Source organism: Aspergillus novofumigatus (genome assembly GCF_002847465.1).
Source record: "Aspergillus novofumigatus IBT 16806 chromosome Unknown P174scaffold_4, whole genome shotgun sequence".
Classification (NCBI taxonomy): domain Eukaryota; kingdom Fungi; phylum Ascomycota; class Eurotiomycetes; order Eurotiales; family Aspergillaceae; genus Aspergillus; species Aspergillus novofumigatus.
The window spans coordinates 3,611,678-3,635,344 of record NW_020194277.1 but is presented as its reverse complement, the minus strand read 5'-3'; the positions used below and the strand labels follow the sequence as shown (position 1 = coordinate 3,635,344).

At 50.8% G+C, this 23,667-nt stretch overlaps 9 protein-coding genes and 1 non-coding gene across 10 annotated transcripts; 5 read left to right on the top strand and 5 right to left on the bottom strand.

Moving 5' to 3' along the window:
* Window positions 1-133: 133 nt before the first annotated feature.
* On the top strand, window positions 134-1,263 carry P174DRAFT_194889 (cytosine deaminase). The gene is made up of 4 exons (XM_024821295.1): window positions 134-326; window positions 491-712; window positions 823-1,088; window positions 1,178-1,263. Exons 2-4 carry the CDS (start codon window positions 554-556, stop codon window positions 1,197-1,199), a joined length of 447 nt encoding a protein of 148 aa, XP_024683368.1. The 5' UTR covers window positions 134-326; window positions 491-553; the 3' UTR covers window positions 1,200-1,263.
* P174DRAFT_504454 (uroporphyrinogen decarboxylase HEM12) lies at window positions 1,077-2,634 on the bottom strand. The gene is made up of 4 exons (XM_024831205.1): window positions 2,575-2,634; window positions 2,474-2,515; window positions 1,455-2,378; window positions 1,077-1,400 (listed from the first exon to the last, which is right to left on the bottom strand). The coding sequence occupies exons 1-4, from the start codon at window positions 2,627-2,629 to the stop codon at window positions 1,327-1,329; spliced, it is 1,095 nt and encodes a 364-aa protein (XP_024683367.1). The 5' UTR covers window positions 2,630-2,634; the 3' UTR covers window positions 1,077-1,326.
* Window positions 2,635-2,858: 224 nt separating this feature from the next.
* trm82 (putative tRNA methyltransferase) lies at window positions 2,859-4,640 on the bottom strand. Its single transcript, XM_024824145.1, has 3 exons — window positions 4,093-4,640; window positions 3,340-4,035; window positions 2,859-3,286 (listed from the first exon to the last, which is right to left on the bottom strand). The coding sequence occupies exons 1-3, from the start codon at window positions 4,506-4,508 to the stop codon at window positions 2,893-2,895; spliced, it is 1,506 nt and encodes a 501-aa protein (XP_024683366.1). The 5' UTR covers window positions 4,509-4,640; the 3' UTR covers window positions 2,859-2,892.
* On the top strand, window positions 4,565-5,962 carry P174DRAFT_460810 (60S ribosomal uL10 domain-containing protein; the record flags this gene model as incomplete). Its single annotated transcript, XM_024829926.1, has 4 exons — window positions 4,565-4,606; window positions 4,908-5,069; window positions 5,126-5,195; window positions 5,265-5,962. 4 exons carry the CDS (start codon window positions 4,565-4,567, stop codon window positions 5,960-5,962), a joined length of 972 nt encoding a protein of 323 aa, XP_024683365.1.
* A 554-nt stretch (window positions 5,963-6,516) lies between these two features.
* Window positions 6,517-9,384, bottom strand: P174DRAFT_407686 (putative GARP complex subunit Vps53). The gene is made up of 3 exons (XM_024824144.1): window positions 9,184-9,384; window positions 7,326-9,121; window positions 6,517-7,269 (listed from the first exon to the last, which is right to left on the bottom strand). The coding sequence occupies exons 1-3, from the start codon at window positions 9,260-9,262 to the stop codon at window positions 6,580-6,582; spliced, it is 2,565 nt and encodes an 854-aa protein (XP_024683364.1). The 5' UTR covers window positions 9,263-9,384; the 3' UTR covers window positions 6,517-6,579.
* Window positions 9,385-9,631: 247 nt separating this feature from the next.
* P174DRAFT_442097 (mRNA export factor mexA) lies at window positions 9,632-12,529 on the bottom strand. Its single transcript, XM_024827498.1, has 3 exons — window positions 11,767-12,529; window positions 10,046-11,566; window positions 9,632-9,976 (listed from the first exon to the last, which is right to left on the bottom strand). Exons 1-3 carry the CDS (start codon window positions 12,184-12,186, stop codon window positions 9,929-9,931), a joined length of 1,989 nt encoding a protein of 662 aa, XP_024683363.1. The 5' UTR covers window positions 12,187-12,529; the 3' UTR covers window positions 9,632-9,928.
* A 143-nt stretch (window positions 12,530-12,672) lies between these two features.
* On the top strand, window positions 12,673-12,780 carry P174DRAFT_t94. Its single transcript has one exon. It is a non-coding gene; the product is annotated as a tRNA-Met (tRNA).
* Window positions 12,781-13,420: 640 nt separating this feature from the next.
* On the top strand, window positions 13,421-15,334 carry P174DRAFT_487320 (retrograde cargo receptor ERV46; the record flags this gene model as incomplete). The annotated part of the gene is made up of 4 exons (XM_024830782.1): window positions 13,421-13,613; window positions 13,679-13,789; window positions 13,825-13,858; window positions 13,921-15,334. The coding sequence occupies 4 exons, from the start codon at window positions 13,421-13,423 to the stop codon at window positions 14,861-14,863; spliced, it is 1,281 nt and encodes a 426-aa protein (XP_024683362.1). The 3' UTR covers window positions 14,864-15,334.
* Window positions 15,335-15,740: 406 nt separating this feature from the next.
* Window positions 15,741-19,434, bottom strand: P174DRAFT_421293 (PH domain protein; the record flags this gene model as incomplete). The annotated part of the gene is made up of 4 exons (XM_024824939.1): window positions 15,741-18,731; window positions 18,786-18,943; window positions 19,003-19,350; window positions 19,419-19,434. The coding sequence occupies 4 exons, from the start codon at window positions 19,432-19,434 to the stop codon at window positions 15,741-15,743; spliced, it is 3,513 nt and encodes a 1,170-aa protein (XP_024683361.1).
* Window positions 19,435-20,395: 961 nt separating this feature from the next.
* On the top strand, window positions 20,396-20,799 carry P174DRAFT_194613 (uncharacterized protein). The gene has a single exon (XM_024821294.1). The coding sequence runs from the start codon at window positions 20,474-20,476 to the stop codon at window positions 20,711-20,713; it is 240 nt and encodes a 79-aa protein (XP_024683360.1). The 5' UTR covers window positions 20,396-20,473; the 3' UTR covers window positions 20,714-20,799.
* Window positions 20,800-23,667: the final 2,868 nt, after the last annotated feature.

Below are 23,667 nucleotides of genomic sequence, written 5' to 3'. Positions count from 1 at the left end.
GAAGGCGAGTTTTGTACACAGCCTTACTGCCTACGCCTTCTTTCCATGTATAGTTGAACTCTGGTACCTTTGTTTAACTTTTTCTTTCATCGGTGTAATCCGTACTGGGGCTCAGATGTGGCGGACGTGGATGATTGCCTCCGATTCTTATCGATAAGAGATAAGGGACAGCCCCCAGAAAGGAAGGAGGGGATTTCCCAACATGACATGCATTGACGCTCATTGCCATTATCGTACCTACTCTATGAATACGGACATCTTTCACTCCATATCTAAGTAATCTAGTAATTGGTACAAGCTCGGACTCAAGCGAAACATATCTGCTCGTGAGTCGTGAGTCGTGAGTCTGATGCCGCTACTCTCTGCGATGAGAACAATGCTCGTCAGCCTCGGAAGTTATCAACGACAAGCTGTACCGAGATAGTGGACCCGTCAAAACCCACCTCTGATATTGACTACATAACTGACCTAGGATTCATCCTTCTTTTAGCAAACTCGTGTACTGTGCTTGCTTTCCTTGACACTCTGTACTCACATCTCGAAACTCTTCGCAATGGAATCAGATGCTGGTTTCATCGCCGCCTTAGAGGAGGCAAAGAAAGGTGCCGCTGAAGGTGGAGTCCCTATCGGTGCAGCTCTGGTGTCCAAGGATGGCAAGATCCTAGGCCGTGGGCACAATATGCGCGTTCAGAAAGGAAGCGCAACCTTGCATGTTAGTCCCAGTTGATACGATTTACTTCTGTTTTGGATCGCTGTCGATCATCCCTATACGCGCCGGCATTGCACATGGCACAAGCCAAGCTCACATTAAATTCATCGTAGGCCGAGATGTCTGCTCTCGAGAATTCTGGCCGTCTTCCCGCCTCCGCCTACGAGGGTGCGACTATGTACACCACGCTGTCGCCATGCGACATGTGTACAGGTGCCTGCATACTCTACAAGGTTAAGCGGGTTGTCATCGGGGAGAACAAGAGCTTCATGGGCGGCGAAGAATATCTTCTGAATCGGGGTAAAGAAGTGGTGGTGCTGGACAACGAGGAGTGCAAGCAATTGATGGAGAAGTTTATGAAGGAGAAGCCGGAGCTTTGGTACGTCTTTCACTCTCGACCCCGGTTTCATTATTCCGTCGCTACTCATCTTGCGATTGCGGGTTTTGACACTAATCATGTCGTTGTAGGAATGAGGACATTGCTGTCTAAGCATACCGATATAAGCAGTCTTGACAAAACGCCTTCGAATGGAGATGTGTGCAAATGATATAGTGTAAATAGGCTAGATTCTCAATATGATACTTTTTCATGCCTGAACACAGGGTATATCGTCTGTCTATGCGGCCGTCAAACGGTGAATCTCTTCGAAGAAGAATTTGAGATCGTCCGGTTGCACAAATGGAGTGATGCCTGTTACCATTAGTGATTGACTTGAAGAAGTTCGTACAAGAGATGAGAATTTACCGTGACCCAAGTTAGCAATCCATCCCTGCTTGCCACCCTGGAAGCCCTTGACCATGACCTCGACGGCTTCGGTGATAGCTTCGCGACTACCGTAAAGTATGCCGGGGTCGGCATTACCCTGGATCGTTACGCGGCCCTTGGCAATCTGCATCGCCTCAGCAGGATCGTGCAACCAGTCAAGACCGACAACATTATAGCCCGATTCGCAAAGATCCTCGAGAGCGTACCACGCCCCCTTGGCAAAGACTGTCATCGGCACGCGTTCCAGGCCCATCTCGTCCAGCTTCTTGGGGAGGTTGGCAGAAATGTACCGCAGATAAGGGAGGGAGAAGGTCTTGAATGCCGCAGGGGACATTTCTCCGGCCCAAGAGTCAAACACCTGGACGAGCTGCGCCCCGGACGCGACCTGGAGAGCCAGATATTCCACGCAGATCTCGGCAATCTTCTGCAGCAGTGCCTGCGACTCCTTCGGATACTTGTAGATCCACGTCTTGGACTGTATAAACAGCTTGGTTCCGCCGCCTTCAACCATGTAGCAGAGCAGAGTCCATGGGGCACCGCAGAAGCCAATCAGAGGCACGCGGCCTTTCAACTTGTGCCGGGTAAGCGTGATGGCCTTGTACACGTAGTCCAGTTCCTCCTTCACGTTGACCTCCTTCTGCATAACCTTCTCGTATTGTCCGTCGTCCGGGGACTTCAGAGGTTCAGGGAAGTGGGGTCCCTTCTTGTCCACCATTTCGACCTGCATTCCCATTGCCTGGGGAATGACAAGGATGTCCGAGAAGATGATTGCAGCATCGATCAATCCGTCGTACCGATCCACAGGCTGGATGGTCAGCGTGGATGCGATCTCCGGGTTCCGGCAGCATTCGAAAAAATCGCGGTTTCCTTTCGCTTCATGGTATTCGGGGAGATAGCGGCCAGCTAGAGCATTGATTAATTAGTACCAGAGGAAGACAATAAGTGATTCAATGATACACTTCAGTGATACAAAGTAGAAGGTTCGTCCAGGAACATACCTTGTCGCATAACCCATATTGGCGGACGCGGAACTCGCTCGCCTAAAGATAGCATCAGTTCCTTCAATCGTCTGCGCGCGGAATCTCAAGTCACCTTATACCTTTGGCGGCTCTGAGCAAAAGGTCGTTCTTCAATGGCTCAAATTTTTCTTGCATTTTGAATATGAGTGGGAGTTGTATTGGTACGAATAAAAAAAGATCTGAGGCGGGTTGACATTCACCTCGGGTTGCAGTGCGGGCCCAGCCGGCAGCCTGCCGCGATCGATCGATCTTCCAGAGGGGTACTCAAATCGGAGTATCAGAAGCTCTTACAGTAAGCACTTGTCCTACAAAAAGAAAGTATGAAAGCTTGCTGAGACAACCCAGTATTTATGCAAGATTCTATGCTAATTAAGATATTGTACATTTTCTCTTCAACATTAGTCGTCTTCACCAAAGTTCTTTTTCCGCAGGTTGCCTAAACTATACAACGAGTCGTTCAACTCCTTCTTCTGCTTCTCATCGAGGTCTGCTGATATCTCGGAGGTACCTTCGGAATTTATCTGTGCAGTGATCGCCTCTGATGTGGGCTCCCAATCAAGGCCCTCTGGCGCTGGCTTCAGGCGGAAAGCCTCAACCAGGGTCGACGGCGATGAGGGAGTAGCTCTCCATTCTCGTGTGGACCCAGGCTCCCGCACTGCGTCGACAGACACTACAATCGAGCTGTTCTCGGCAGGAACTGTTAGGTCAAGTACGTTGCCAGAAGCCTGGATGGAGTTCTGTGCTTTCAGCGAGCCATCAGACTCAAGCGTAAAGCAAAGAAGCTTCGAGGACCTGGAACGAATCGTAAGTCTCCTTCATGATGCAGTCCGTATAGATTAACTTACCCGTCTAATGCGACGAGGATGACATTCGCTTTCTCCTCAGAGTTTGCCGCCTTGGTAAGTGACAGGGCCCAGATACGACGAACAACAATTTCAGAGTCTGTGCCTTCTTCAAGCAAGGGGACCTTTTGTACGAGACGGCCCTCATTCCATCTCCATACGATCAAGTGATCATCACCTCCGCCTGAAACGAGATATTCCGGCGCCCACTGGGGAACGCACAAGCTACTAACGAACGAGGTGTGCCCAAGGCAGTAGTTCTCAATAATATGCGCTTGAGGAGGGCCGCGAGAGACCCGAATATGTTCATCGCGGTCCGCCGTGAAGATATATGGTCGCTTTCGACCCGAAGTTGCATCCACTGGGATGGATACGTAGACTAAGTCTGTGAGCATCGACACATGCCCAAGAATCAAATGGAGTTCAAAGGCAGACGCAGGCTTCTCTTCTGCGGTCTTCTCTTTCTGGCCGTAATGTCGCAACTGCTGTTCCAGCGATGCCAGGTTTCGCTTACTGTGAACAGTCAAAGTCGTTGCTGCTGGCTGATTCGGCTTGAGTTTGCCATGGGTTTTGGGCGCGATACTTGATTTTCCAGTGTCGATCAGTGGTAAAGAATAGACATCTCCGAATTTATCCCCACACAGGATGGTTTTATCATCGTCAACCAAAGCGATCGCAGATGGCCGCTTGGACATATGTCTACCAGAACGTAAGCTTTTTTCGCTTATATTATAAAGCCATCGATAAGGGACGTACCTCTCGCTCAATTGCTTGAGATTGCCACTCTCTTCTATCTCAAAGACACGAAGACACTTGTCCTCACCAGTGACGGCAACCACAAAGTTGCCGTCAGATGACACGGCCAAGATGGGGATCGTTGACCAAGCGGTTGAGGTTTCCGATTGACCTCCTTTCGCTGTCTGCTCCGGGGCTGGAGAAACCTTTCTCTTCTTAGCTGATGGCTCGTCCCCTTCAGAGCTTGGTGCTACACTGACTACTGTAGAATCTGCAGGATTGGCAGCCTCAGGCCAGATAGCAAGCTGTTTTCCGGTCTCAGCAGCGTAGGTGTATATTTTCGAGCCTGCAGAAGCGACAAACAGATTGCGGGAACCAGCTGTTTGCCTCTCTACATATCTGATGCATTGATTCGGATGTTGGTAATTGACCACCATATTGAGAGGTACAGGTCCTGCGATAATACACCCAGAAATTCTGTAGATTTGACCAGATGATTGGCCAAGCACAACAACCAAATCCGAAAAACAAATGGGTGCGAGCGATCAAACCCCGAAGAGACTTGTATAAGTCGTTTCGTCACAACTACAGGCCTATACACTGACTCCGGCCCTAACGCTGCATTGGGCATTTTTGCACTGCGGCGGGTGGAGCTCACGTGACTGTCTCGCTTGCGCGAATCCACACGAAGAATTTCCCCAAAATGAGCGCCGGCGGAATTTCTCTTGATGAACTTCCAACGTCACGATTCATATCGGACAAGACCAAATTTCACAAAACTCCTCCTTGCCCTTAAATAACCTATCTTCAGTGAATCAAGAAGACATGGGGGCAAGTCAGCTACCAAGGCCGCTTACTTCGATAAGCTCAAGAGCCTTCTCGATGATTACAACACCGTCTTCATTGTCGGTGTCGACAATGTCAGCTCTCAGCAGATGCACGAGATCCGTGTCGCTCTCCGTGGCCAGGCCGTCGTCCTGATGGGTAAGAACACTATGGTACGTTTGATCGTCCTGATTTTACTGTTTACACAGCCATTGACCATGAAATCCAGGTTCGCCGCGCCATCAAGGGCTTCATCACCGACAACCCGGAGTACGAGCGTCTGCTTCCTCACGTCAAGGGTGAGTAGAATACCTTAGACCCGTGTGGGACGGGTAACAACGAGTTGGTGGCTAATTTCCGTATGATAGGCAACGTCGGTTTCATCTTCACCAACGGTGACCTGAAGGATGTTAAGACCAAGATTCTGGCCAACCGTGTCGCTGCTCCTGCTCGTGCTGGTGCCGTCGCTCCCGCCGACGTCTGGATTCCCGCTGGTAACACCGGTATGGAACCCGGTAAGACTTCTTTCTTCCAGGCTCTCGGTGTCCCCACCAAGATTGCTCGTGGTACCATCGAAATTACCACCGATCTGAAGCTCGTTGAGGCTGGCGCCAAGGTCGGTCCCTCTGAGGCCACCTTGCTGAACATGCTGAACATCTCCCCCTTCACCTACGGTATGACCATCGCCCAGGTGTACGACAACGGCCAGTGCTTCCCCGCCCATGTTCTGGACATTGAGGAGTCTCAGCTCCTCGATGCCTTCAGCAGCGCCATCAAGACCATCACCACGGTCTCCCTGGCCCTCAACTACCCCACTCTGCCCTCCGTCATGCACTCTCTCGTCAACGGCTACAAGAAGGTCCTCGCTGTCGCCATCCAGACCGACTACAGCTGGCCCGAGATTGAGGAGCTCAAGGACCGTATCGCCAACCCTGACGCTTACGCCGCCGCTGCTCCTGCCGCTGCCGCCCCTGCTGCCGGCGGTGCTGCTCCTGCTGCTGAGGAGAAGAAGGAAGAGGAGGCCGACGAGTCCGACGAGGACATGGGCTTCGGCCTCTTCGACTAAACTCGTTGCAAAATTTCTGCGCGAGTTACGGTTGCCATGTATTAGACCATTCCATGTCCGATCTTGACGGTCGGACTAATGAAACAATGACTATCATGGATTTTGTGAACCTTTTCATTCTCATCTAGATGTGGACGTAGACGCGCTCCACTATCTTTCGATGAGTAGCAGGTAAGCCAGCATTTCCCCTTCCATCTCTCCTCTTCCCTACACCTACACATTCCTATCCCGGCGGATGATTATATTTTTTAACTCGGAGCCCCTGGAGGGTGCCTTGAAGATCAAAAACAATGCAACAACAAACACTCTAATTTTTTGATGACGCCAATTTCTATCCATTGCCTCTTTGCCATCACATGCACTCGCACTATTTACGACTCGATGCTAATTGTGATAACAGGATATTCTTGACGCACCTTTCGTAGAATCGACAGGAGGAACTATCTGCGTGAATTGCGCTTGTAGCTCCCACCGGTAGAACTTTGCTATAGCAGGTAGTCTTATGAATGAATATCATATGTCCACATTTCCGGTATTGAACCGCTTTATGATGAGTAAAAGTTACATTTCTCCTGCAAATATAGTCTCCTGGTATCAACAAGCAAACACAACCATCTTCAACTACCGCCAAATCTCCCACCAAACCCACCCAGGTCTCTTCTGAAGAATTTCCCAATATTCTTCAAATTCTCGTTCAAATTCGAGCTCATATCCCCGCCTTGACCCTGCCCCTGTCCTGTCGTTCCAGAAGGCGGTGGGGTGGATACGCCGCCGGTGTTGTTACCAGGATTAGTCCCGCTGGACGGCGTGCCAAATCGGTCAACGCCGTCCTTGGCCGCTGAGATGAGCGCGGACCCGAGCATCGACGGGTCAAAGCGAGTAGGTAGATTCGAGGCGCCAATGGACGCGGCAGCTCCTAGTCCGAGCCCCTGGGAGACGGAACTTGACGAGGGGGCAGGAGTGGTCTGCATGGCTGCTAGGACGGGGTTGCTCTGCTGGAGATTCGAGGCGTAGCGCTCGGAGGTGCGGTGGATCTGGAATAGTTCCACGAGGTGGTTCTGCTCCTGGCGGCTGCGGATGCCCTTGAGGTCGAGGATCTTGCGGAAATTTGCATTGTTGTGATCCGCGATGTGGATGAGATATGCTTGGACGAGGGCCTCAGGGGGCGAGGGCTGCACTTGCAGGGTTTTGAGGAGGGTTTCGATCTTTGAGAAGCTAGCGTTGACGCGCTTTACGAAGCTTGCTGGAGCTGGGGCGGGGAGGAGGGAGGAAAGGCCGGTTTTGAGAGTGTACGTGTCCAGAAGCATCTGATATACATTAGCCCTCAGTCAACATCTCACGAGATTAGAGGCGTAGAACATACCTGCTCCGCGCCTGTCTCCGCAATAGGCTTGCATTGGAATATGTTCGAGATGAACTGGGTCGACACGAGCTCTACGACATGGTCGGCGAAAGCTCTAGCATACTGCTGCTTATGCAAGAACTGTAAAATTTCCGAGAACGTGGCCTGGGTCTTTGACAGAAGCTCCCCAACATAAGAGCTGTGGTCACTGACGGCCTCGAGCCGACTCCAGGGCGTGTTGCGCATTTCGCGCCAGGAGGGTTCTAGGTTGATCTCAACTTTCCGTACCAGACCCCTAATTGCGGCAGATGCAATCCCCATGAAAGAGTCTGCTTGACTTTGCAGGTCCACGCTTTGTTTGAGGTTCTTGTCGAGCCTGCCTTTGATCTTCTCTTCCAACTGGTTGCAAGTGGTGTAGCAGTAATCGGCTGTGTTGAGGACCAAGATGAGGTCTTCCAAGGATGGCACATTCGACGGTGTATGTCCTGTCGGCCGTTCACTGATATAATTCAGAAGCACCTGCTGCGCATACTGGTCCAGGTACTTTCCAAAGACCTTGGCCAGGTCAGCAAGGCTTCCGCCCGTGGAGAGTTTCGCACACTGCTGCAAGGAGTGTCTGTAGAAAGTAAAGAGTTCTGTAGATGAGGATATTACGATGTGGGAATCGAATTCCTCGTCCGGTGGCCTAATGGGTTGTTGCCGGTACTTCGGTATAAGCGCAGCCAGCTGCTTGTCTTGAGCTTCAACCCATACGCTCAGGTATGGTTCGAATGCCTCCGAAATAGCCTGACCGAAGACAGGAATCTCGGTTGAAGCAAAGGTGTCAGTGGAGGGCCGGGCCGGGCTCGCAAACCGGCGCTCAAGGGAATGCTCAAAGTCCAGGGTCTCCTGAAGACAAGAGAGTAGCAAATTAACATCGATCGTTTGACCGTTCCGAACAGACCGGGACAATATCCCCTTGAAATCCTCGCGGGTTCCCTCGCAGAAGACATTCGCGAGAATCTCATTGACCCTCCAAGACGCCGGGAATATCGCCGCATACTCCTCATCGTAGATCTTCAAAATGCGCCGGAACCATGAATACCTCCGGGAGATATTATCCAACGAGCCCGCCTCTTCATTGTTCCGGAAGACCTGCCGATATTCGCGCAACTGGAAATTGCAATACCAGGTCACCAGCCTGGATCTCGCACTCTCCCCCAAGGCATCCATGACCTGACAGCCCTCCGACAGCGTGATACGATTCTGAGCAACTTCGCCTTTGGCAAACGCCAACTCAAAGTCCTCACAGATCTGCTCCAGCAATTCCCGCTGAATATCCGCCACGTTCCTACTCAAGAGCGCAATTTGGTCAATCGATCGGTATGACTTGAAGTGCGCCATCAGCTGAATCACCGCCTGCAGCAGCTGGGCGCAGTCGCGGTACTGTCTCGTCTTGCTCAGGGCACGGAGCTGGTCGTACGCCGTCGTCAACATCTGCAGTCTCTTGAGTGCGGTCATGGACTGCGTCAGATTCTTCTTCGCATTGTCTAGCTGCTTGATGTCCGCCGTCATCTCCGTAATCGCTTGTTCCGTCTTGGATGCGCGGTCGCGCACATCGTCGATTTTCTTGAACAGCTCCGTCAGATCGGCCTTGGCTGCCTGGATGCGCTCCACGCTCTCGGCGTTGGAGGTGACCTGCTCCTCCACCAGCGTGGCAATGTCATGGTCGAGCTCGTCTTCATATTCACGGAGGGATTGAGACACCTCGGACACGGAGGAGAGGGTGGAGGGGTGGGAGAAAATCGCATTCAAGTGGTCGATCGGGTCGTAATCAGCTATTTAATGCCGGGTTATTAGCAAGACCGTTCGACTGGATTGAATCAGACTGTGTGCTCACCTGCATCTAATGGATCGAGGTCCGCCGCGCCGTTGGGTGGCATATGGCCGGTAGAGGAGGTGGGAGTCGAGACGGACATTCCATTAGCTCTTAGGGGTAGTAAACGCAGGGCACATGCTGCAGTAGCGACAAGTGACCACCTGCCAATTGGCCCAAGTGAGACGGTAAGAGATCAAAGGGAAACTAGGAGAGCGAGGTTAGCTGAAGGGCTCTTTGTGCATTGACTGCGGATAGCTGTCGATAAATCAATATCGGCGCGGAGCAGCTTAGCGTATGCCTTGGCGTTCAGGCATCAAGCATTATTGATCTTAAAACATTTACGATCTACGACCTGGTTTTGAGCCAGAAATACCTAATCACTATAATGGCCGTATGTTGGAAACTCAGTGTCTGTATCAAATGCCATCATCATACTTATGGTATATCTCCCTCTCAGGAAAAATTGTTGCTGTAGTGTGAATACCGCAGCAGAAAGCGGCTGATGTATATTTTCTCTTCTATGCGGACATGATATCGTAGCATCCAGATGGAGAACGCTCTTTTCAAAACAACAATAAAAGCAAGATATACCCAAACGGCTATTATGAAGCCAAACCATTCGCCAAAGCCATGCAGAGAAGCTAACCACCCATATGATATGAATAGAATCTGTACTCCGAGTTACCACACTTGTTTCCTTCTGTTGTGCGTTGAGTGATAATGAGAGACTGATCAAGAACATCGAGACGGTGATCGTCTTAAAGTGTTAGACCGTTCCAGGAAGAAAAGCTTCAGGAGGTAATGTTCCTTGTGCCTGTAGATACCAACGCAGTTAGTTAAGTTATAATGTATCATCGAGACGGACGATCCCGGGTAAGCCTACCTTGAGTTCTTCAAAGTTCTTCAGAGCAGCCTCCATGTTCCAGCCATTTCCTGAGAGTGCCATTTCGGAATACTGTAAAGTCATGTTCGTCTTCGTGCTCATCTGCATTACCAGCTGCTCTTGCTGGACCTGCGTCTCGGGCTTTCCGGGCAACGGCATACCATAGCCTTCCGGGACTGCCTGGGGAGTCGCTGGCTGAATTGCTGGCTGGACCGACGGAGGCACCGTTGGCATTTCAGGAACCCATGCCTCATGTCCTCCATATGCTCTCAGACAAAGAACGTCACTGATCACCCTGATACCACCAACTCCTCCACCAGGACCAAGGATAAATGTCCTATCAAAACTGCGCACCTCAACTTTTCCATCAATAAGCTCCTCGAATTTCCCATGAACCATGATTAGAAGACCACCCACTCCAGTGCTGCTCTGCCCGGACGGATCTGGAAGACCTGGCACCGGGAAGCATTCGATGAGCCATTCGTTCGGATGAGCTGCCACCTCAGGGTGTTTTGTCTTAGGGAGACTATTCCAGACTTCACGAATCTTCTCCACGCCGACATAGGCGCGAGACATCCTAGCTGGAAGGTGGTTGATCTTGAGTAAGTTTCTGCTCTTTTTGATGTAAGCATCCCAGCCAGCGGTCTCGGTCTGTTGAGCCCTCGGAGCGGATGTGTTGACGTTTAAGGAGAAAGTCGAGTTACTGTCGTAAACGCCGTTGAGAAGGTCGTTACGGTCATTGTCATAACCAACAAAGAATGCCCGGACAAAGTTCTCCGCGATTTGCGATTCATCCAAGAAGTGAGGCGGCTGAACAGGTATCGGTGTTTTCTTCTGAGCAGCGATCTCCTCCGCGGTCCGAACTTCAACATTATTCAATACTCGTAACTTCGGGTACCACTTCATCATTGTCTCCTTGAAGGTAGGATCGGCGCTAAAAGGAGTACCAGTGAGGTCGAGGAATTCAAGGTTGCGGAATTTCCATCGCCATCCGATCAAGGACTGCGAGTCTTTGAAGTTATTGTTCGAGAGGTCCAGGTTTTTCAGGTCGGGGATCGTTTGGGCTAGACTTGTAACGACTGCGATGTTTGCCAGTTGGTTGTCTGCAAGACTGACACTCTCAACGGCCTCACGCCTCGTCGTAGAACTGTCGAAGTTCATCTCCCAGACTTTCATCAGCGCAGGGAAGAACTTGGACTCAGTGGATGTGCTATTGAAGATGCCCATGGCCAAAAGATCGGGGTCACTGCCCAGCTTGGAAAGATCAAGCAACTTTGTTTGTTGATAATATCGCTTGCTCAAAATCGCAGTCATCTTGCTCTTGGTATCGGCGGTCGAGGGAGCACCGCCATTCTGCGCGATATCCGCGAGCATCGGTTGATCCGTCATTCCATTCGCGGACGGCCCGTACGCTTCGATTGTAAGAGGCGCACCTGCAAAACTAAAACCATTCATCTGAAGCATTCTATCCAACAATTCGGGTCGGATAGACACTATTAGAGAGTCGCCTTCAACTCGCGACTAGTGAAAGTTAGCAAGGCTTAAGAGACCTTGAAACCGCAGTCACCCAAACAAACAAACGCTCAATAACAAAAAGGACCCTAGACGTTGCCGATCGTCGTTCTGAAATACCATGCCTGGAGAAGACGAGGACAGACCGGAGAGTACGACCGCTGCGCGTTTTTGCTGTCGGTGACCGCCAATTCTGGTGTTGCACATACCTTTGTTATTCTTGCGCGGGCGCCAGCTTTCGAATCGGGTGCAGTGAGTTTTTTCTCGAGGAAAGCGATGAGACTCTCAAGGCCTCCATCACGGTTGGAAGCAGCCTTGCTCTGTTTCCAGCCACGAACGCTGACCTGTTCTAAACCCGCTCCTCGAGTTCCCTGCCGAATATTCGCTTGCGAGTCCGCATTACTGGCGATCGCTTTCTGAATCGCATTCAAAGTCCTGTCCCGAGCTTGAGGCCGTCCACCAGCCGGAGTCGCACGGCCTGTGTCGCCGCGCGCCCTCTTTCCACGCCCTCGAGCGGCGCCCCCATCCATAGAAAGGTCGCCATCTCGGTCGATTCGTGTCGAACCCCGCTTGCGAATACCTCCGCGATCTGAGGCGCCGGAGCGAGCTCGAGAGCCTTTTCCTTTCATGTTGTTTAAGCGTCAAGGGAAGCCCGAGCTGGGGGAGAGAGGAATAGACTGGAAGTGGAAGTTGGAAGGACTTTATGGTGGGTAAGAGGCGAAAATGCGCGGTGCGCCTCGAAGAAACCGAGTTCCACTTAAGGATTCGACATGTAACGAAGGAAATAGGTGAGTGAGGAGGAAAAGAAGGTGAGGATTTTCAAGTATGTGGTTTCAAAGCAAATGAGCTGATGAAGTCGTATGCTTTCGAGGAGATGACGAGGCGATGTGAACCTCTAGCAGAGGTTTGAGGCTTCGGACAAAATTAAAGAACAAAAAGTGACGTGAATCAAAAGCATTTCGGCAGGCTCCAGTCTGGTCACGTGGGCGAACTTCTTGTTCTAGGTGTAGTTGATGCCTGAGGGAAGCTAGACCCATATAAGCTCCGACCGGGTTCGGTTCCAAGGCTGTCGGATTTGCTTATAGATTTAATTCCCGCGCTGTCTTACAACAATTGCCTCTGTGGTGTAGTTGGTTATCACGTGAGTCTCATATCTCACATATGACTCAGAAGAGTACTTCTGGGACATCTCAAGGTCGGGAGTTCGATCCTCCCCGGAGGCAATATTTTTTGGGCTGGTAATCTTTTACCATGGCATTGTGAAAATCAAGACTGATATTATTCATTCTATCTAGTAGCTTATAGTGCAACCTACCATCAAAGGGACGATGTACGAGAGGTATTTGTGTGTCAAATTCCAATATGTGAGAGGGAGATGGGGTGGGCCCCATGCACCAATCAGCAACTGCTCTCTGTCCTTTTTGAAATACCAATACCGAAGCAGCCAGATTGCGCAGCTTATCAGCGGTACCTGATACGCGCTGTACTCCAAGTCCCCATCACCTCTTAGCGTCGACTATCTGGAGTAAAGCCGATGCTTTAGTTCGTTTTGGGATTCATCAGGACAGCTTGTTCCAAAGACCGGACTTGATGAGGAGAAACTCCCCGACGCTCAATTGTTATTGCTGATGATTGTTTCGCCGAGTGACCCTACTGACCTGTAAGTTGCCTCGATGCCTCCTGTGCCGTTTTATTTACATGCCGCGATTCCCAAACTATTCACCAATTGAGCTTCATTGACATTGAGTACCTCCGCTATAGATTCCCCTCCGTGCGGGCGCGCTATTGTTGCTGATCAATTCGTCGAGCTGCTGCTCAACGTCGTCTACTTTTTCGGCCTTATGATCGTCGCTCCTTGAAGAGATGCCTGCCAAGTCACGATTTACGAGGCTTGATGCTTTCGCCAAAACAGTGGAGGATGCTCGCGTCCGTACCACCTCCGGAGGTATCATCACTCTGGCCTCGTTGGTAGTCATCCTGTACCTGGTTTGGGGAGAATGGCTGGATTATAGACGAGTGGTTGTCCTTCCAGAATTGGTTGTTGACAAGTCGAGAGGTATGGACCTACGAGGAACAGAGGTCATGGAAACAAAGGCTGATGCGAACGGTGGCATTGTACAGGCGAGCGAATGGAGATCCACATGAACATCACCTTTCCCCGACTACCATGCGAGCTTTTAACCCTTGATGTGATGGACGTTTCGGGCGAACAGCAAGTTGGCGTGGCACACGGTGTTAACAAGGTGCGCCTGAGTTCTCCCGCCGAGGGGGCCGTGTGCTGGATGTTCAAGCTCTGGACCTGTAAGCAGCCTCTTTTATTCCATCATTGTCGCCAATCGCTGACAAATGCGTCTGTCCGTCAGCCATTCTAAAGAGGAGATTGCCAAACACCTCGACCCGAACTACTGCGGCGACTGCGGCGGCGCCGACCCTCTCCCCGGCTCCATCAAAGAAGGTTGCTGCAACACCTGCGACGAAGTGCGCGAAGCCTACGCAGCCAAGAACTGGGCCTTTGGTAAGGGCTCCAATATCGAGCAGTGCGAACGCGAGGGCTACGCGGCGCGCATCGACGCCCAACGTCGCGAAGGCTGCCGCCTCGAGGGCATCCTGCGCGTCAACAAGGTCGTCGGCAACTTCCACATCGCCCCCGGCCGCAGCTTCACCAGCGGCCAGGTCCACGCGCACGACCTGCAAAACTACCTCGACCTCGAGCTCCCGGACAACGAAAAACACACCATGACCCACCACGTCCACCAGCTACGTTTCGGCCCCCAGCTCCCCGACGAGGTCTCCGACCGCTGGCAGTGGACAGACCACCACCACACCAACCCGCTCGACGGCACCAGCCAGGAGACGAACGACCCGGCCTTCAACTTCGTCTATTTCGTCAAGGTCGTCTCAACGTCCTACCTGCCCCTGGGCTGGGACCCGCTCTTCTCGTCCGCCGCCCACAACGCCCACGACCAGACCCCCCTGGGCTCCCACGGCATCGCGTACGGTTCCGGTGGCAGCATCGAAACGCACCAGTACTCCGTGACCTCGCACAAGCGGTCCCTGCGTGGCGGCGACGCCTCAGACGAAGGACACAAGGAACGTCTGCACGCCGCGAACGGCATCCCTGGCGTCTTCTTCAACTACGACATCTCGCCGATGAAGGTCATTAACCGCGAGGCCCGGCCCAAGAGCTTCTCGGGTTTCCTGACGGGCGTCTGTGCCATCATCGGTGGTACTTTGACCGTTGCCGCAGCCATTGACCGTGGTTTGTATGAGGGGGCCCTGAGAGTGAAGAAGTTGCATTCGAGCTGAGTGTCGTTATTATCGTCCAGAAAAGAAAGAGTGAAAAAGAAAAATACAAGTAGTATCAATTCCATATCGAACTGAAAATCTGATTTGAACTGTGGTTGATACGGGGGTGTCTTGTCGAAGAAGTGATTGGGATTACTGGTAGCCACGGCGTTTCGGGACTCTCCAGCATTGCATTATTGTTTTTTTTTTTTATATACTCGCAGGGAGCAGTGTCGAATTTGACAGAGCATACATAGCAAATCAGAGAAATATTGGTTTACCTCTTATGAGCTTCCCTTGTGCCGTGATCAAATCGTACCCGGGAAGACTGGCCATGGACCATTTTCAATAGCAAGTATAAAGGAGTGAAATCACAAAATTGAGTAATGAAGAGATTGAAGGTGATAAATACAGGCCTGTATCCTGCCCAGTTGTGTGTAATGCGTCTTATGTACACGAAACCACAGTAAGCCAAAGACACGATAGAATGATTCTTTCCCAATGAGTCAAAAGCCAGTCCACCGCCGCAATGACGTAAAACGACACGAAAGAATGACAGGCAACTGAAGCAGTACCGAAGACGCCAGACCTGCTCTCACAACTCCATTCAATGCGTAATGCGACGGAGCAATTGCTGTAGCAAAGTAAATGGGAGGAAAATCGGCAAGCGAAATCCTGCGTAGGGATCTAGACAGTCTAGTTCTAGGGAGCGTCAAGAAGTCGGCATAGATGCAACCCTTTGAGGCACATTTGCAAAAGCAGGAAAAAGCATAACATCTGAAAAACAGCGCACACGCTGGTATAAGACGACAAAAGAAACTGAACGATTGGGAGAAGAGGATAAGAGAGAAGGGTCTAGGGAGGGAAGAAGGGTCAAAGTGTATCAGCAACGAAAGCACTAATAATGCAAATGGTTTGCACTCCCAAAGTAGCCAGCTTGCTGGTTCAGAGGCTGGCTTTGTGGATACATTGGCGGTGTTTGGGGTGCCTGAGCCGCAAATGGCCCATACCAAGACTGACGGCGAGGCTCATCAGCACGATAAGTTTGATTCAGCGCATCCCAAGTGTGACTCGCCGCCGGGAGATTGTAAACACTGCTATGAACGCCACTTTGCAGCCCGTAATTCTGAGGAGGAGGTGTTGTGGCAAGTTGCCGCTGTTGGTGGTGCTGCCAGTGTTGTTGCCGTTGCGCAATTGCGTGCTGCACCAGCTGATTCGACATTCCTTCTTTGATACTCTTCTTCTCGCGCTCTCGAGCATCAATCGCACCAACAAGGCCCATTGGATCAACGGGAGGTGCCTGTTTGCTCTTGTCGTTAGAGATATCAAAGAAAGAAGATCCTGTCATACGAGCCACGTGCTCCTGCTCCCGAGCCGAGAGGTGGGATGAAATGTCGTTGAGGTTCATCATGCTACTGGCGCCGCGGGAATGGGGCCGAGGTTGGGGATCTCTGGGAATAGTCATCTGAGACTTGGAGCGAGTATGAGCCATCCAGTCTCCCGAGAGCGGTCTCCGAGGTGGAGGAGTCGTAGAAGTTGCCCGGTGGTGGTGTAGATGGATTGGCGGGCTAGGCGCAGCTCGTTGCTGCACGAATTGTTCCGGGGAAAGACCGCCACCGGGGGTTGTTGGACGTGCCATGCCTGGCTGCCATAGAATACTCCGCCGGTGTTCGTCCTGACTGGGAGACCTGGCATGAGCGTGGTCCACGGGATGTGTCGGCGCCGCATAGCGCTGTTTTTCCGTGGCATCCGAACCGGTCCTATGATGCGTAAACTTCTTCAGAGTGTCCGATGTGCTCGGACGTCCAGTGGTGGGCAGGTAGGTAAGTGTTGGCCCGAAATCTACCGTTGGAATGTCCGGATCGATTCGCGACGGCTCATCGAGCGTATAACGGGCGTCCCCAATGACAAGATCCTTCTTAGGCTCCGTCCCCACGGTCTTCATGACCCCCATTCTGGGCTTTGAAACAGACTTGACGGACTTTTTGCTATATACCGACTCGTGCGTGCTGGCATAGTCGGGGGAAGTTGTGGAAGCGTCATCGTAGACGCTCTCATCATCCGGTTGGCGTTCTTTGACGGGCGAACGGAACGACAGTTGACGGGAGGAGATGCGGTTCAGGGCTTCTTCGTCCACTGTATGGCGCAGGTCGTCGAAACTGGGCTCCCCGGTGGGACTGGTAGCGTCGAACTCTCCCAGCTGCTGTGAAGGTACAGGCTTTCTTCTCACAGCCTTTGTACCGTCTTGGTGAAGGTCACCTGCGATCGGTTTGACAAGTGGTGGGCCGAAGACGTTGTTCGAACTAACTGGTGCTGGCGAGTTTTGTGCTTGATCTGCGGAGCTCTCATTCGACGGAGCCGATGGGCGGTTGAACTGGTCGGTGCCACTGGACTCCTGGATTCTATGTTCGGCAGTTGAGTGTAGGGCCAAGTTGGACAGATTCATCTTTCCAGCGGCGGCGAGTTGTGAGAGAGTGCTGTCGGACATCCTGTTATTGGCCCTCCTCAGATCCGGCGAAGGTAATGGCCGGTTTGAGGGAGTCTCTCCTGGTGCATGCATAAATGCCGGCGGCATGGCTACCGGGTCAGGAGGAGATTGAGGTCGTAGATTCTCCCCAACGGCGGTGGCCGGAGGATCTACTTGCTGCTTCCAGTCACCCTCTTCACTGCTGCGGTCACTGACACTAGCCGTGCCGGCCTGTTGCCGCTCCACTGGCACTAGATCTTGATCGGAAGATGATGGTGAGCCTTCCATGACCCGAGCCTGCACGCGTTGTTGCATGGACTTAATTGCTGTCGTATCAGAAAAGCCTCGAGAATGATAACTGGATGCAATGTCCTCTTTTGGAGATTCATTTAGGATGGCATCTGCTGACTGGTTGTATTCTGGCCGGCTCTCGGGTAGCGAGCGATTGTTGCGAGGTCCCCCTGCGGGCACATTACTATAGCGATTGGGGAGACTGGCCCTGTAGCGTGGTTTTCTTGAGGAAATACTGCTGGTCCTGCTTCCTGCCGCGGCCATACGCTGAGCTGTCGCATCCTTCAGCTGTTTCCTCCATTCCGCCTCAGTCCAGGTGTGGCTACCCGGCATTTGCATCAGACTCGCTACATCCAGGACGTCCAGGTATCCATAACGCCGTTGGTTAGGGAATGCGAACATGATGCTCTTGACATGATTCGTGGCAGCTATGAGGCGTGTCGGCCGCCCATAGAGGTTGAAAGTGTCGAAAGTGGGGATGAGGAAGCGAACCATCATTTCGAAGCCGGAGATGGCAGGATGGACCTCGGGCATGACGAAGACGAACCCCTCAGAAGTCGACTCTGGATTCGAATGAATTGTGACAGTCCCTTCAATTTTCACAAGAGTCGACTGATCGATTAAGGCCTTGGACTGGGGGTATATGGCATATGCAGCGTAGGCGTTTGTGATAGTCGCAATAGGTTTCGCCTTTTTGGTCTTCTTCGTGTCGTAGAATTTGATGTCTCCTGTGGCCAGTCTCGGCACCCGATCATAGGCAGATTTCTTCAACGACTTCTGCGCCTTTTGGTACTCTTTCTCGTTCGGAGGCGAGATGACAAACCAGCAGCGTCTCCACGGCGTCCCTGCTCCGAATCGTACACGGGCCCAATCTTCCTGCTTGTAGCGGTTGCGCTCGAGAATAGATCGAATGTTATTTAGACCTTTGCCTTTGCCGGCAATGATCGAGCCTGTGTACGCTTCATAGAGCGAGGTGTGCTCGAACAGGGAAAGACGAATGGCTGAGGCCCACTGGGTTAATGAATGGAAGGAATTGAAAAGCAGCAGGTAGCGGTTCTGCCCGGCAGAACATATGCTCAAGACATTCTTCAGTGGCTCCATTGCTTGGTTTCTGGTGGGCAACGATTCAATCTGCTTTTTCGTTAGAGAGTCCAATAAGTCTATAACGCTTCATGTGGTACTCACGACTCGAATTGAAGCGTCCGCCAGATTGATGAATGTGGAAGGGACTTCTTCGCCCTCTGGTGCTGCGTCCAGCGCAGCGGCATCCCATACTGAAAGTACTGTCCCAATAAGTTGCGCATAGCATTCAACCCATTGTCGATCGGAACAAGGCCGGCCCTCTTAAATACAATTGAGTCAGTTCGTGCTGATTTCGACAGACACTTGAGACAGCACATACGGGTATCTAGATCATTCAGCTTGAGAAAATATCCTTCATGGTACAATTTGTTGGCGTGGTTATTGAGGTAAGTGAATATCGGCTGAAGTTCGGGCGGCGTATCTTCTGAAAGCTCCGTCAACGGAGGATTGTGAGAGAAGACCGTCGATGCTGGCCGTGAAATGCGGCGTTCCGCTTTTGTTGTCAACTGCGACGGCGAGCGTTCGATCGGTGAGGGTGTATCAGGAGAAGGGGTCTCGAATCTTGACGGAGGATTGCTCAACGTGATTGAGGCTGAAGCTGTACGATGATGTTGTCCGGAATTCTCCTTGCGGGACGAGCCACCGAAGGCTGATATGAAAGACCGCACTGATAACGCAAGGGGTTATCAGTTACCGTCATTCGGAATTCGGGGAAGGGGACGATCGTCTACTCACCACGCGAACGAACCATAATGATTGAGGTCTAGACTCCCGTGACTGATCTATTGATAGAATGAGGTAGAACCTGCAGAAGAAAAGGCCAGCTGCCGGTTCAACCCTTGAGATGACAGATATGACACTCTACCGCCAGGCAACTCGACCGGAACGACAGAAAAAAGCTGTCAGGTCGCGGATGAACAACAGATAAGTAACGAGAGATGAAGAGTAAGAAAAAAGAATAACAGTGTGTTAAATCCGGGCTCCTCCGCGCGGAGGTAGCAATGGGGTCTCCGGCCCGCCAAGAATGGGATCTATTGAAGAGATGATTCCATGTAGGATCTGGATTTGATGAATTGTCGGAGTAGACGAAAATAGCGTTTTGAAAAGAGTGGCAGGACAGGTCACAACCGGACAGTGTCGTAATGACCGCCAAGATGGGCTGGTGACGAGGGAAGTTCAGATTGCAAGCGCCTGACTTGGATAATCGCAGTCACAGGCTTGGTGTCTCAGTCTCTCTTTGATCAGTGGAGAGAAGGAAGGCGGGGGGCGAACGGCGGGCGAGTGGGTGGTCGGAATGAGGAGAGAAAAGAGAGGGAATAGGTCCTTCGAAGAGGAAACAATCAGAGAGAAAATCTAGGAAACGAGTGAGATAGGAAAGAATAGAAAGAATTCGAGAGAGATGAGGGAAGACGGATCATAGGGTAAGGAAGGTAGTAAGTACTACTACTACTACTACTTAGAGGAGTAGTATCGTAGTAGTGATGGTCGCCGAACGTGGGTCTAAAGGTGGAAATGGTAACTGTATTACCACACTGATTCGCAGAGCTTCCTTTTTCCCTTTTTCTTTTTCCTTTTGGATTTTCCTGTGGCGGTTTTCAAGGTCGAGGGATGATCAGGAGGATTTTGATTGTAGCCAAAAAATAGGGATGAAATAGGAGAAATAGTGTCAGGAGAAGGAGTTGGATGGAACTATTAGGTCGACTAAGTAGATACTAGGCATAATAATAATACACACCGTCTACTTATCTACCAGGGCAGATAGTAATAATAATAATACCAATATCAGAGACATGCAGAATGACTGGACCACCAGGCCAAGTCGCGGCTGGCGTCATTGCCCTTTTTTTTGGTCTTCCGCTTCGACACCTTTCATCATATCTGGAGGGGTTGACTTTGGCTTATCCATCTCTTCCTTGAATGCGACCATTGCCCTCATTCCAGTTGGTCATGTCGTTTGTGTCCGTGATGCGATCAGACACATCCTCTTTTTGCACCTCCACTCCCGTGTTTACTGCCGTTGCCATTGTTAAATGATAGGCAAAAGGTCACATCAATGGAGTAATCATTTAGTAGCTGTCATTAGCCACCGGTAAGTGTGAATGAATAATGATGCTAAATAGTAGTAATTCTTTATCATTGGCTACTAAATAACTTGTGACGCGGCCAGACCAACCACCCCGCGGTAAAGACAGGAAGTGTCTAATAATAATATAATAAGTACTGTAGTCTGTGTCTACCTAGGGTATCTTATGTAGACTAGACGCAATGACCTAGTATTTGTGTCGTAGTGCCGTTATGGACGGATAAACAATAGTGAATCTAATATGCATTAAAATCGAATAGGGGCTGAGCCTCAAGAAGATAATTTCTCGCTCAGAGGATACACAGAAAAGGATACTGTTGTACCGTATAGAGTCGATTGATATTTGCTAATAATTTTGACCGTGGTGTTCCATTATTCTGACAAAACGAAGCTGACCCTGCCCAGCACACTCCTTACTCCAGTGTCGCAACAACACACCCAAATATAGCAACAGAGAAATATGCATGTCTTACTGGCAGGAGAGAATCCAAGAGAAAAGCCGAGATGTCCCTACTGGGACTAGACTAGACTGCTAAATTACAGTACGGTTGCTACCTTACCTACTGATTGTTTGAAGGAATATGAAGGAGTAAGGTACCCTTTTTAACAGGCACATTTTCAACGAGGCGAGGAGAAGCGACAGCATAGGTGAGCGCTAAGCGCAATTCAGTTTAACAGCGGAGTTGCAGGGACGGTTGGATATTATTTTTTGAACATTTTCACAATTCGACAGCACTTGGAAGCCGTACACATCCGAATCGCCACAAGGGTAATCGTCGTAGGTAAATGTCATTACAGGCCATTCTAAGCCCCAATACCATGCAGCCACATCTTGGGAGCGCCGCTATTACCTACCTTAGGCTCTAGGTACCTCTGTACAATTCCCACAAAGGAAGTTCAAGTAGGATGATTTGATATCATCCTGCTCCCCGGTCTTGGTCTATCAAGGTAAGGTAACCAGTGGCAAACTTCTGACGAGAGGACGGTCGAAGTCTAATTCCCACGTCCTAACGCTTCTGTGCCTGTCTGGTCTGTTCCTGGCTGCATGCCATGGATCAAGCCACTTGATTTGTCTCATGGTTATTGCGCAAAGCGAAAGGCACGCCTTGCCACCATAAAAGGCCGATGTTGGTAGATTTCTTTCCGAACTCCAGCCAGGACTGAATCTGCTCGAGTTACGGCGGTATGATTGTGCTAGATCAGATTATCATGTGACTGATATCTGGTAGCGACTCACCGACAGCGAGTTTATCGCCTTAGACTCGGTAGTTAGAGCGGAGCTTTCCATCAGAACCCCATCGGACGCGCACTGAAAGCAGCGATCTTTGCTGTAACTGGAGTCCCGGATGGCAGATTATGACCTCAGCAGTGGGCTTAATTTTCTCTTGACCCATGGACTCGGATGATCAACAAGGAGCCCTTGTTGATCAACCACGTAATCATTATTTATCTCTTAGATAGGATATTCCCTCATCCTCGTGCAGTAGTAGTAACGATCCATGATCGCCTTGGAAACTTGAGAGCATTCGCGGTGACCTGGACAAGCCACCGTGGCCTTACGTCAGGTTGTAGATCCCCGCACAGTTCATCACCGGAAAGCCTGGGCTCTCCGTATCGAGTATATGCGCTTGGCGTGAGGTATGATCTTGATTGTTAGCGAGGAATAGGAAAAGACCAATCTTGGATTCTGACATGGAATCGATTAGTAGTATCCACATTTAAACCGTCTCAATAAATGAGGGGTAAGGTAGGGAGGTCCAGGTCTCGATTATCAGCGGTATTCCATACTCAGTTTAGCCTTTTCGATGTGAACGTCCTTGGCACCTTATAAGCATCCAAATGGGACATGTGGCCCACTACTCCGTAGCCATTTATCAGATCATATATTGTCTGAGAGGATCAGAAAGAAGTCCTAACGGTCATTCAGAGAACCTATGTTGGTCTGATCCTCCAGGAAGGTGCCATTCAGCACACCGCGATGAAAAGCGGACACTGGACCATTCAGAGACTCAGCCTAGACCGTCAGTCTGACTCGATGCATTTGACTCTTTGAGGATCAATGTGTTCCAAACCCGCAAGGCAGTCGATTCAACTCAGGAAGCCGACTGCTATATGGTTCTGATAGACCGTTCGAGCGGAGAGGGCGTCCACACTCATCCAGCTTGTGAACCCTTTTAAGTCGCAAACTGTTTATTTACTTGTTGACAGCATCCTCTTTTTGGCATTATTCTCAAGTGGAATTTACCTGATTCATGATGAATTCTCCTAGAAATCATTGCTGAAGATATGGCCTTAGTCCTCGAACTAGGCGCCTAAGCTAATAGAGCTGCCCCAAGGTAGTGAATCAGGAGAGATTGACTGACTGTGGATCTGTCCTTTGCCTTGCTGATAATGTGGATGTACATACCAGCTCAGTCAGAGTTGGGTATCCTTACCCTGGACTGAAGACTCAACTCTGACAGGCAAGATAGCCTCATATCACAGCTGTCCGCACCATGAATCCAAGGATAATCCAGTCTGTCACTGAGATTGACCGACAATAGCTCTAATGACAGATTCTCAGCAAAAAAGTGAATATCAGTTCGAGAGGTTCTTCCTCTTTGAATGATGTCGTGTGTGGCATCCTCGCCATGACAACAGATATTCACTGCTCATTGCTCATTCACCCTCAGCACATCTCTGACCTCTTCCTCCCCTCCAGTCCTTTTCATCTCTCCCAAATCTCTCCTTCCTTACACCACCGAAACGCGTCGTTTATTATTCGATACCATCTTGATTATTCCTACAGCACGTGGAGTTGTGTCGTATGCCTCAGCCAGACCCTTAGCTGTCGAAACGACTTCACGGGCATCCTTACACCTTCAGCTTTTCATTTGTTTGTTTTCCTCTCCAGTTTGTCTT